The sequence below is a fragment of the Sprattus sprattus genome (genome assembly GCF_963457725.1).
Source record: "Sprattus sprattus genome assembly, chromosome: 16".
NCBI lineage: Eukaryota > Metazoa > Chordata > Actinopteri > Clupeiformes > Clupeidae > Sprattus > Sprattus sprattus.
In genome coordinates, this window is record NC_137914.1 from 22934166 (window position 1) to 22947140 (window position 12975).

The 12975-nt window shown below is 41.3% G+C and overlaps 1 protein-coding gene across 1 annotated transcript; it reads right to left on the minus strand.

Annotated features, from left to right (window-relative positions):
• Positions 1-1784: 1784 nt before the first annotated feature.
• On the minus strand, positions 1785-10916 carry syt2a (synaptotagmin IIa; the record flags this gene model as incomplete). The annotated part of the gene is made up of 8 exons (XM_080853844.1): positions 1785-2000; positions 2240-2373; positions 4092-4209; positions 4589-4756; positions 5183-5350; positions 5889-6029; positions 10041-10198; positions 10724-10916. 8 exons carry the CDS (start codon positions 10914-10916, stop codon positions 1785-1787), a joined length of 1296 nt encoding a protein of 431 aa, XP_080709970.1.
• Between the last annotated feature and the right edge of the window lie 2059 nt (positions 10917-12975).

A 12975-nucleotide genomic window follows, 5' to 3' on the forward strand; every position in this document is an offset into this window, starting at 1 on the left:
TTAACTCAGGTGTTCAGACATGTGGCGCTTAGTTGGCGTTCAAACAAATCTTCTTAACCATTTACTTTATCAAATATTGAAAAATATTAGAGTATTTCAATTGACTTGGATAAACTTCCAAAGCTCAGATGTAAAGTCCACACCTATTAAATTTGGCAAACTGTATATTACACTTCCAGCCATGTATAAATTTCATTTTTCCAAACAAGAAATAAAATGCCAAAATGTAGTCACGCTATGAAGTACAGCCCACAGACTTGCTCTGGCTTATCTGAAGCGTAATTAGCTGTTTTGTGGTCATTTTGTAACAAATATAAAAACTGTGGACAAAAGACAATTCAGTCGAATTCAGTATGTTTCCGCACACAACTACACAGAATGTTGCAAAACATCAGATACCCGCAGAATATACAGTAGTTACATCCAGTAGTGCAAGTAGATTCAGCAGTTTGGTAATTGGTGTATGCAAGATACACATGTAACAGTACCCTCCTCCAGTACCTTCCCATGGGAAAATAAATGAATGAATGAATGAATATTTGAAAGAATGTAAAATTCACTTTGTACTACTATGACTGTCAGAGAAGAGCAAAACATATTAGACATAAACGTTTTAAATACTTCAAATAAGTAAATATCTAGAACCTAGCACATCTAGCTATTTTGAAACACATGAGTGTGTTCAATTAAGCGCTATAAGCCACCCGAGGTCACTGTAACAGAAATGGCAGTAGATGGTGGACTGATAACCTGATTGAATTCACCCAACTGAATCCTGAATCATAAGGTTTCCAGTGTACTTCTAATGTTGAAAAATATATAATAAGTAAATTACTTATTTAAAGTGCTTTAGGAATAAACATGATAGTTTCATGTGAAATTAAAGAGTAAAACAACATTAATTTGAAGGCGTCCCTGGCAGTTGAGAATTGCTTTAATGTTACAAGGCTTGTCTCCTTTTTTGTCTTACAGACAGGTACAGGAATTTTTTGAAGTAGAACTCATAGTAAGTCAAGAACTCGAGGCATTGCTCTTGAACTGTTGTCTGCAGGCATAGAATGTGAGAGGTGGTAGATTGCAGGCAGTGGAATAGACACCTGACGGGTTAATGATGTACGTTCTAGAAACATCCAGCTCTCCACATTTCTGTATCATAATGGTCAGGTAAAGCTCAGTGAAACAAAAAACTGTGCTATATATCAAAATGTGGTCAGTCTCACATAAGGAGTCGTCAGCGGCAGCTTGAGTTAATACTATTATTATTATAAATATTAATACAAATCTATAATAATTCATTAATATATTTATTTTTTACTGTTTTGTCTATGGACATCAATAGCTTTTTAGGTTTTAACTATAGGTCACAAATTCTTATTAATTTCCTTGGAAGCATTGACCTATTTATCCTGTCCTGTTTACGATCTCTTAAATTAAAGTGTAGTGTAGTGTAGTGAAGTGAAGTGATATATCTGACTGAGCACCCAACTCATAGGGATTCACATAGTCAACCTCTTGACTATCCACCATGTGCTCTACCCAGTTTTGTGTTTCCTCCTTGAGGGGCACATCCGAAAAAGTCTCTACCAATCTGTGGGTGGTGCCAGTGTGGAGCTGGGAGGGACTGGCCGTTGATGTGTTAGTTTGTGTGTGTGTGTGTGTGTGTGGGGGGGGGGGGGGGGGGGGGTAGCGAGGGTGATGCCACACAGGGGTGTATGTATGCATGTGTGTGTGTGTGTGTGTGTGTGTGTGTGTGTGTGTGTGTGTGAGTGTGAATGTGTGAGTGGTTACTTCTTGGCAGTCAGGGCTGCCAGTTCTGCATCCACCTCTTCCTCGGGCCTGAGAGGGTGCCACTGAGCGATGGGGCGGCGTGGGTTGGTGGTCATGTCTGACCAGTGCCGCACCCCGTTGCCTGGGGCTTTGTTGCCCACCCAGATCTTCCCGATGGCATCGTTTTTGCCAATCTTGTCGTAGTCCAGCACTGTGATCACAGCATGGATTTTCTGCACAACAAAATAGCAATTATGGAGTTAGCAAAGTTGGACAAGGCTGTCGACACAGCAAAATCACTGAAATTATTCAGATTGAGTTTATAATAGGTTAATTATAGTTGTTGGAAAAACAAGTCTACATTTCATACATCCAGATGGGCAATACCAAAACAACAAAGAGACGTGATAAAACCATTCACCAAACACCATATAATAAATAAGTGTTTCATGGTAGGTCTGCTAAGTTTTACCGGCATCATGTCCTGTGGAATCTCAAAGCTGAAGGACTCATTGTAATAGGGATTCAGCGTGTTCTTTTTCACCGTCGTCTTCTTCTTCTTCAGTCTCTTTCCATTCTGGAGCAGGTGAATCTTCACATAGGGATCTGAACAAAAGAAGAGTCATGATTCAGTGTGCTTGCCAATGAAAATGGCACTTTGAAAGGGTAGCTACTTCGCTGTTGTGTTAGTGGATACCCCCAGGATATTTTTTTTATATCCCGCGTCCTCGTTTTTTAATTATACATACTCAGTATTCGTTGATGTGACGTCAAACCTGTCTTGGCAGCCGTTAGCATGGTTAGCATCGTTTTAATTGGGGCAACCCTTTATCCGTGCAGCTTGCGCTGTTGTTGTTTTAGCGTTGTTCAGTGTTTGCAGTGGTACTGTCAAGCTAAAAAGGCACCGGATGCCAAAAAGAGCCCGGGTGACGTAATATTGACTTTCGAACGCCTCTTGAGTGACAGTTTCTATGCCAACGTTAGCATTACGTAATCCGGTCACCACGTAGGCCGGGCGCTTATTAGCTTTAAGTCTCAGAGTCGTTCGAAAGCCATCAGCTACTTTTTAGTCGCTTAATATTGTGCCTTAACGGACACTACGCACCCGGACACTTTTTAGCTATCAGTCAGAGAGTCTCAAGAGTTGTTCGAAAGCCATCAGGTACTTTTTACACGCTTAATATTGGCTGCCGGTCTTTTGTAAGTAAGCACACATCAACAGGTTTCGCGCGCTAGCATCTATATTGCTAATAGCAATTCCTCCTTTTGTGCGACAATATTAAGCGACTAAAACGTAGCTGATGGCTTTCGAACTACTCTTGAGACTCTCTGACTGATAGCCAAAAAGTGTCGGGGTACATAGTATCCGTTTAGGCACAATATTAAGCGAATAAAAAGTTTTAGCTACACCTGCCTGCTGGTAACCTGTAAGTTAGCAATGTCCGCTAGCATGTCAAAGCTAGCAAGCCCCCGTTGTTCTTTAGTAAAATGTTGTGCAAACAATGCCCTGTTTTGTTCAAATTTAATTGTGGGTGCCGTCAGATATGTCTTAAAATCACAACACATTAAGGACTTTCTTAATTTAAGCACAACAGATGAATAGCTTCAAGCTAACAAGATAGCTCGTTACACTAGCACGAGCTAGCTAATGAAATGTGCTTACTTTGATACTATAACCAACTAGCGAATCAACCACTTTCCTACCAAAGTCAAACATCAAGCACATGGTTGTTTTGGTTGGTTTATTGTAGGTCAAATACAAGCAAGCTGGTCTCAGGTAGCAAAGTACAATGCAAGATGCTCTGAGGTAAATCGCGTTAGGGTGACGTATTGGCGTTGGCATAGCAACTGTCACTCAAGAGTCGTTCGAAAGTCAACATTACATCATCCGGGCTCTTTTAGGCATCCGGTGCCTTTTTAGCTTGACAGTACCATTTTTCTATACTGCCAGCTGATGGCGCCCACACGACCCTAGCTCGTGGGAGGACCGCTGCTGCTGCGATTGATGGGAGAGAGTGACTGCGGAGTCAGCACGTGAGTGCAATCATTTCTGCATGGGTAACGGCAAGACCAAAGGGGTGCAGTGACGTGTGCAATGCAGCAGTGGACACACACAACACTAAACGCTTGGGATATTCAAGGAACACGGCAGAATTTTTACAAAATAGACTCGACTCTATACATTTATGCATTGCTCCTTTTTTGGGAATAAAACAAAAAAACAATATTATAAAAACACGTTAATGTATGAGTGAGATGGATAGGCCTATATCGTTTTCTCTGGCTGAAAGACATTTCGAGGAAAGGGGCAAAAAGTGGGTTACCTGACAATCCTCCCACGTCCATTTTCTTGAGATTCTTAGCCTCCAGGATGCAGATTGTGAGTTTGCCGGCCGTGGGCACGTAGCGGAGAGAAACGCAGATGTCACCCAGTTTCTCCGGCTGAGTTTTTGTGTAGGTGGAAAATCCGTGTAGAATGAAATGTTATATGCACATATTAGTCAGTTTAGTCACTTCATATTAAATAAACTCATAGCATAAAGAGACACACAGCTATAAGAAATGAAACGCCCTGAGGAAATTTGGGGGGGAAAACGTGATGGCATATTTTCCTATATTTGCTATTTAAATAGCCTATGAAGAGCAGCAGCTCCCAGTTATTTACTTTATGGGAGATCTACTTAAAACATTTTCTGTAGCTGCAGTTAATCTGCACGTTTGGTAACAAATGATCTTCCAGCTTATATATTATTTCTTATCTCGAGCCAAAAAATAATGATTGATATGTTGACCCTTTTGAATGTAGAATTCATGTGTTCACCTCTTCCCTCTCGGCACTGTCCAGGTCCCTCCATTGCTCAATGGGCTGCGCCAGATCCAGGCTGTTCGTGGGGATCCTGATTTCCCCAATGATGTCGTGTTTGGAGAAGCGGTCAAAGTCATACACCACCATAACTATGGTCTTTCCACCCATTTCTTGGAAGGGGATCTAACATAAGGGAAGAATCATTTCAGCGTTATCAGCAAAGCATAAATGTAAGTTGCCCTGTCAGTGTGTGCAGTCTTCCACCCCCTCTAAATCCTGTAAGACCTCATTGTCCTGATAATGCTCAAAGGGAGAGTGTCTGAAGGACTTCAATTTGATCCCTCAACACGGATATGGCGAAAGGGATGGTGTGCAATACTTATACGTGTACGGTCTATTGAAAGCTTGGTTGGCTGACAACAGGGTTGCACCATATGATGGGAAAGGCTCATCTACTGTGCCAACCTCATCCGTAGACATCATAAGCATGAGGGAAGCCCTCATTTCTCAAACTACACATATTCAAGGCCTTAATAATGGAGGCAAAGTGAAATGGAACATTCACTGCTCATGAAATGGTAGGCCTATGTGGGAAACAGTGGGTTTTACCTTGAAGGCGAAGGTCTCGTTGAAAGTTGGGTTAAGCGTTTTCTTATGGACCTTGGTGTCAAACTTATGCTTCTTGTCTGGGAGGACGAAAACTTTAACGTAGGGATCGGAGGTTCCGCCACCATCCATGGCGATCAGGTCTGCTGCTTGCAGGATGCCAACAGAGAGCTGTGAGACAGAGGAGATGAACCCATTATAGGACGAACAAAAGTGTACAATGTGATTACCCAGAGCGCAGAGAAAACGACACCGAACTGATGCCAGAGCCATGAAAAATGTGCATCTACAGCGTTAGATACTGTCTCCTGCTTCCCATTGCTATCCTATTCCATTTCCTGTTGTTTATCGCTGTCACTTCCCCTCTCTGCTCATCCAGGGTGAAGGTGCTAGGGGAGAGCAGCCTGCAAGCAGTGATTTGGCAATGGTCCACCGTTCTCAAAATGGGAAAAGTCACCGAAAAACATCATGGGGTAGAGCTGCTGTCAGGAGACGTTAGAGTCACAGCTCTCCCCAGCAATATACTGCACACTTCGGTTAATGACTACATAATGTGTGCCTGTGGAAGCGAGGCACTCTCAGGAAATAATCTGCACACTCCAACAAACCTCCATCAAACATCACGTCCTAATACACCTTTGGAGATATTTTGTATGTAACAGAATAGCACAGTCTGTGTGTTTTCTTGTCAGCCCACTGCGTGACAAACCTTGTTTTCTTGGAAGTCATAGTCCAGGGAAAACTGCAGCTTTCCTAGCTTCTCTTTCTCTTTTGGTTCCTCTTCCTTCTCCTCTCCACTCGTCCCTTTTTCAGGAATGTCATCATCGTCGTCATCATCATCCTGATGTTTCTGTTGAAAGTCAATAGGGAGGGAGAGGAACTATAGGTTAGTGGTCATATAGAAAAACATTGACTTCCAGTTTCAGTCTAAACATGCCTACACGGTCCACAGTACCTACCTGGGACTGGTGCTCCTAACCTAGAACTTACCTTAGCACCCACATTTTAATATGTACGTATGTTCAGCAATGACCTTGTTTGCAACATGACTTGATTTCACCTTTTGTCCTATCATGACACCATTTTTGGTGACTTAGCATTCTCAGTGGTGCACAGTGGTGACTAAGCACTAAACGGTGCACTTAACTTCAGTACTTCTCATATCTCTTTTATTTCACCATTGGAGTATATCTTGGGTGGTTAAGAGTATTTTCTTGCCTTTCATAAAATAGTTTAGGTGAAAACCAAACAAAAACAAAAATGGTACGGGAATAAAATGAATTCTGATTGCATGAGCACTGGATCAACTAATCTACTACAGTGTACACGTCTACTAATGACACATCAGTTCTGGTTCTGATACAGACATAAACATGTGTGTGTATGCAGTCAATACAATATCTAATTATACCGTTATACCATATTGTATTAAATTACATTCCAAATTATATGCAAACAGTCTGCAGAAATCCCCTAATTACAATAAATTATCTTGTACTAATTATCACTGTTGACATGCAGTGGCTGACCTCTCTCAGCCATGTAATTAGGACCTAATCATGGCAATTTTTGTGACCAATATTTTGATTAAAAATGATAAGGAAATTAGTATTAGTACCTAAATATATCAACGGTTACTGGACTGACTGAGATGGTGTTTTGGTGGCTGATGCCATTATCAATATAAAACCGTAAACTGCTATTAATGTAAAAAAGTTAAAGCAAATAGAAAATCAATCAGACTAGTTGAACGTGATGATTGCCTGCCCACCATCCTGGAAAACAACAACAACAACAACAAACAACAACAACATCAACAAAACAAAAAAATATGCATCACATGTTGCATGGGACACAGAAACTACATCTGAACTGAAACAAACTGGACAACTCCTTCAGTTAATAAACAAAATAGAGTATAGTCTTAACTATCTGCTAATACTTGTATAATAATAATAATAGTATATTATCAGTATATTCTTCAGTATATACTCATAGTTCTACATTAAGTTGCATGCTGAGTTTACTGTAAATCTAAGTATATTAGTATTAATTATGTACTGAATGTAAAAAGTAGAATATGTAAGATATATTCTAAAAATATAGCTTGTCTCACTATGGTGATGCCACCTTCCATAAACTGATCACTGATGTTGTTGAAACCAGCACTGTATAAAGAACACAAGGACAACAGAACAACAAAAATACACCAATGAACACATGCACTCTCTCACACACACACACACACACACACACACACACACACACACACACACACACACGCACACACACACACACACACACACACACACACACACACACACACACACACACTCACACTCACTCACACTCACACTGACAAAAACATATTACATTTTAATATCCGTGCATGCCAAGCCACAAAATGCAAAAAAAAATCAGTGCAATCTCAAAGTGCTATAATGACATTGTTCTACACTAAACCAGCATGAGGCCTAACATGAACCATCACACAAGTAATGCATTATTTGAATGGAATGCAGGACCAAACCCAAGGAGTTTGGCATTCCTCTGAAAATGTGAATTGCATAAAACATTCATAAGACTTCATGCTATTTGGGGAGGTCAAACCATTCATTATTGCAGTGGTGGAAAATGAGAATGGTGAGGGAGACGTTAGCCTTCGTAATGGCTACTTCAGATCAATTTGTGTGCAAAGGAAGGGCTGGTGAAAATGTAATCTGTAAATTAATGCCAAGGGTTTGGCTGTATTGTGAGCATTTGCCAATACATTTGAGAATACTTTCTCGTTCTGAAGTTGCTACACCATAACAAGACTGTCCGTGTCCAGGTGTCAAACTGTTTCCAGTTGCCCTGTATACCCAGGACACTGGTGACACCAGCGCCAAAAGAAAGTCCAAAAGAAATTTCCAGAAAAACGTCCTGACTGGAGCGAGCATCTATGAGCTTTTCAGCAAGAGGCATAGTCTCATGGATGCACTGCACGCAAATCAATGATGATGTAGCAAAATGTCTGTGTTAGGCCCATGGGCAGTCTTGTCAGTGTGTCAGATAACAAAATTGCACTCTAAAATATGCAGACATTGGAGCCCAAGTACAGAAATTAAATGGCATACCCTCGAAAGAAAAATCATCTAATTGGCTTGGAATGTAAATTTTCCACCCCACCAATTTTTCTGCGCCCTGCCTCGACAACTGAAATGGGACACATCTGCTAAATCCTCTTCACACTCAAATGGGTCATTAAGGAAAGTTACTCTCAAGTCAGGTTGTGGTCATTCACTGGTACCTACTTAAAGGGCATGTGTTGGTACTTGTCAAGAATGTGAATAGCTTCACCTAGTAAACCCATCAATGCTTTTTTTCAGAGGCTAACAAATCACATTTTTATAATATGGATCCCATATAATGACAAAATGCTAGTTGGATTTTGTTTCTTCTAAGTAAAGATTTTGTAATTGACAAATAACCAACCACACCCTTTAAACATGCATGTTAGTGAATACTGGTGTGTTGCATTTGTGCACATCATTCAAACTATCAACTACTAGATGGGTTATCAAGATCATAAAACCATACATTATGCATTTTCAGTCTCTCAAGATGTAATTGGTTCTCAGTCTTCGGTAAACCCACAGTTCTAGAACATTCTTGGGGTTCTCAATGCATGGCAATTCTTTGTGGCAAGGCATAACAGTGGGATGCGAAGCAGCTCAATACCCGCCTTAGCTAGTCAAGCACCCCCAGCATCTAAAGGTTGCAAGATAAGAGGAGATGGCCATAGCACTCATTCCCATAACCGCCACCACAACCAACCAACCCAACCACCCACAAACCACCCATCCCCCAACCACCCGCCCACTCCCCTCCAGCCTAGCACCCCTCCCTTGGTCTGCGCTTACATCAAGCGGCCAGAGAGGGGCGCTGTGAGCCGTTCAGACCTACCGTTGGTAGAGAAGTCCCCCACAGTCAAGATACACGGCGCACACACAAAAGACAAAAAAGCAGGAAGGATGGAAGGAAAGGAGAGCAGAAGAGAAGAGGAAGATATTGAACTCACAGCAGACAACCAAAAGAACAGGGAGATCAGAAGAACAGAAGCAGATACAGTCAGGTACACAGCGGGGCCAGGGTGAGAAATGACACCACACGAATCCAGCGCATCACTACACGCCAATCACGGATACATTACTTCTCATTAGCCTCTGTGGTGAGGCAGAGAAAGCTTAAAAGTTCACGGTGAAAAATATCTCATTTTTTGTCAAATGTAAAAAGGTTACTATGTCATTATCTTGTAGAGTTGAGTGTGTTGAGTCAGTCTGTATATATATATATATATGTGTGTGTGTGTGTGTGTGTGTGTGTGTGTGTGTGTGTGTGTGTGTGTTTCAAAATTGCACTCATTTCCAATTGAGGCTCCACAGCAGAGAAGGGTGTCATTTCTCACTTGTTCCCCAAAGCACAATAAATAAATACCACCAAAAAGATGCACTGAAATACAAATTACAGAAACACCACAGATGAAATGAAAGCACAGAAGTTCCTAAGATATCTCAGCTATGACATAATGTAAGATATTCTTTAATAATCTTTGTGTAACAATAAACAATCATCTTAACAGTCTATATTTGAATGTGTATTTCTGAGATTTGCCTTTAGCACTTTTTACATGGCCCAATTCAAAGAAGACATAAAAAGATATGAGTATGTGCTTTCAGTTTTTAAACACTTAACACAGGACTGATCTCGTATTGGCCCGAAATCTTGTTGAATGGCCAGGGTAGGTCTCTGCAGGTAACATGTGAGATTCACACATCTGCATGAAAGTCCTGGTGTGTGTGTCTGGAGCGAGTGGCCATACCTCGCCTTTCATGTTCTTCATCCCCAGTTCACCCTTCCCCTTCTTGCCCTTCTTGTTTTTCTTCTTCTTGCAGCAGCACTTCTTGACGATGCAGAAGCAGCACGAGACGCTGAGGACGACAACGACGATGGCAATGGCCGCGATGGCCCAGGTGGGCACTGTGATGGAGAAAGAAAACAGTCAACACGTTCACGTTCACGTTCACGACACAGACACAGACACGTACACGTACACGTACACGTACACGTACACGTACACATTCACATTCACTCACACACACACACACACACACACACACACACACACACACACAAACATATATACAGACACACACACCCATAAAAGTGAAAATCTCACAACTAAGATATGGGAGCCATACTGCTCTTACATGATAATTAGGTTTGCTACAAATTGGATTTTACAATAGCCATTAGAAGCCTCAGGTCTTCACTTTTCAATCAACAATGGATCAATACAAGAATGATTTAATTTGAATGCCAGACTGTTGCTGGGAAACCAGTCATTGCCATTGCTCTCGGATATTTTAATTATAACCGCCCATACGTGTATTTGGATCTAAATGTGTTATGAGCTCGCCGTGAGGGAAAGGAACATGACATTATATATAAAAAATATTACAAATACCATACCATTTAAGACAAAATAACATGCATCTCACTCACGTGGAATTTTTGTCATCTCATTGAGAAACTTGTTCTGGATATCACCGAACATGTCTTTGTTGACATCTGTGGAGTTCTCGGCTGGCGTGGAGCTCCCTTGGCCCGGGGCCACTGTCATGGCACCCGTCGGTGAGCCCACCATGGCCTCTGCCTTGTGGTTCTTTAGCAAGTTGTACTTCACCTCAGTGGCCATATTCTAAGTCAGTTCCTATAGAAACAGAATACAGCCCCATTATGTATTTGGACAGACATAGACAAAAGTCAAGGTACAAACACTAAGCATTATTAAGAATTTGTGGTCTGATTTTGCACTTGCATTGGTATGCTTATTTCATGGCTTGAGAAGAGGTGTAGTAGGTATTGCTGATAAGGAGGACCATCTGGAGAGGAGCATGGTGATACTACAGGTTCACCCCAGCCATGTTCACTTCTTGATTTCATCCCATAGAAAATGTGTCCTGATCAAACGTGTTTTCAGTGAAGCTAGTCTGGCATTGTAGTACACAAAATACAGCCATTGTCAGCATGGTTGGTCAAATGAAGGGTGTTTTTCTCCCTGAGTACTGGGTCATGCTCAGTTGAATAACTGTATAAATGAAGAAATGTATGGCCCTGCAGGGAAGCTCTACACAGCACTAAAGAGCTAAAAATCTTAACTTCATTTAAAACTGGAGAGTGCCTTTAATGTATGTAAATGATTTGAAGGGCCGTGATAAGGAGGGATGACTAATATAATGAGAGGACACTTTCCCCTATGATTCAACTGAAATGACAGTCATATGGGCAAACAAAATGGATGCCATATTTTCCAAGTGTCAATTCTCTGCTCCAGTGATTAATATCTTGTCGGTCTAGAGCTTGAATAATTCAGTGATGCTGACAACTATCGTGGAAAGACCGATGCTGCCAGCAAGTTTGTAGACGTCAAATAATATTATGCAGTTCTATAACACATGTTTTATTATCGTAAAAGGATATTTCAGAGATATCTTGGATACATGTTTACAGTTATACCTACAACACACACCTAGAATTTGGTGCATCTGTGCTCTTTGGCATGTCTTACATGAGTAAAACAATGGCTAATGAAATGAAATGAAAGCAGTCAAGCGTCCTGTGATGCTAATCTGAAGGCCACACTGAGTGACTCATCATGGCCCACAGGCCAAAGAGGAGAACCAAAATCCAAAGTTTCAACCTACGCTCAGCATGACCTCCACATTCCACAGCAAGAAACCTATTTTCATCCCAATAATATGCTTAATGGCAGTGGCGCTGACGGCTTGCTGACAGTTCCCGGTTTAGTTTTCCACCAAGCAGGAAGTCATAAGGGGGCTAACTCCCTGAAGGTAAACTAAGACAAGTGGGTGATTGAGAAAACAGCGTTGGCAAGCAATCAATAACTGGCTTAATGGTTTCATCAAACCTCTGCTTCGGTCCTGAGCTGAACTACCCTGATCACAGAAAAACAAAATAACACGCAATAAAGGAATGGGTTAGCAGCATGACTCAGACTTTCTTAATCAACAGAAGACAATGGCACCACAGGACAACAATAATACCACTGACTGAAATCTCAAGATGCCTCAATTCAACCTAAACACAATAGTACTCTTTAAAAAAGAATCAGATCATTTTAGGGCATACTAAAATCTACAGAGACACTATTGCTCATCCAACCAAATATAAACATGCCAAAGGACTAATTTGTTTATTTCCTGTTCAGGTGGTCCCCATCCTAACCATTGGACAACTGAGCAATCCTGGCCAACGGTTCTATTATAACACAGGTACACTGACAAAAGCTCATCCTGGCCAACCGTTCTATTATAACACAGGTATGCTGACAATAGCTCATTAGGGAGTGGGGCATGTCCCCCTTCTGTTTAAATAAATAGCCTCCAGTTCCACATCACAGCTGGTAGGAAAGTGTCTGTGGGCTGGTAAATGAGAAATTACAAGGTTTTTTAGAGACTCATATTAATGCCTGATAGATTGTGCCGCCCTATTTTCAATAAACCGGACAGTGTTTGTGTGTATGTATGTATATGTGTGTGTGTGTGTGTGTGTTTGAAGGAGGATTAGTTGATTTTACATATGAATGCATCGGTCCCATTTCACGAAGGAAAGCTTCATCGGGCATTAGGTTTATCAGTTTGGTGACACATTCTGCATTTAAATGAACATGAAGTGAAATATTCTGACTTCTGATATTCTGACAAGGCAAGGCTTAGGCAGCGTCGTCTTTTCGG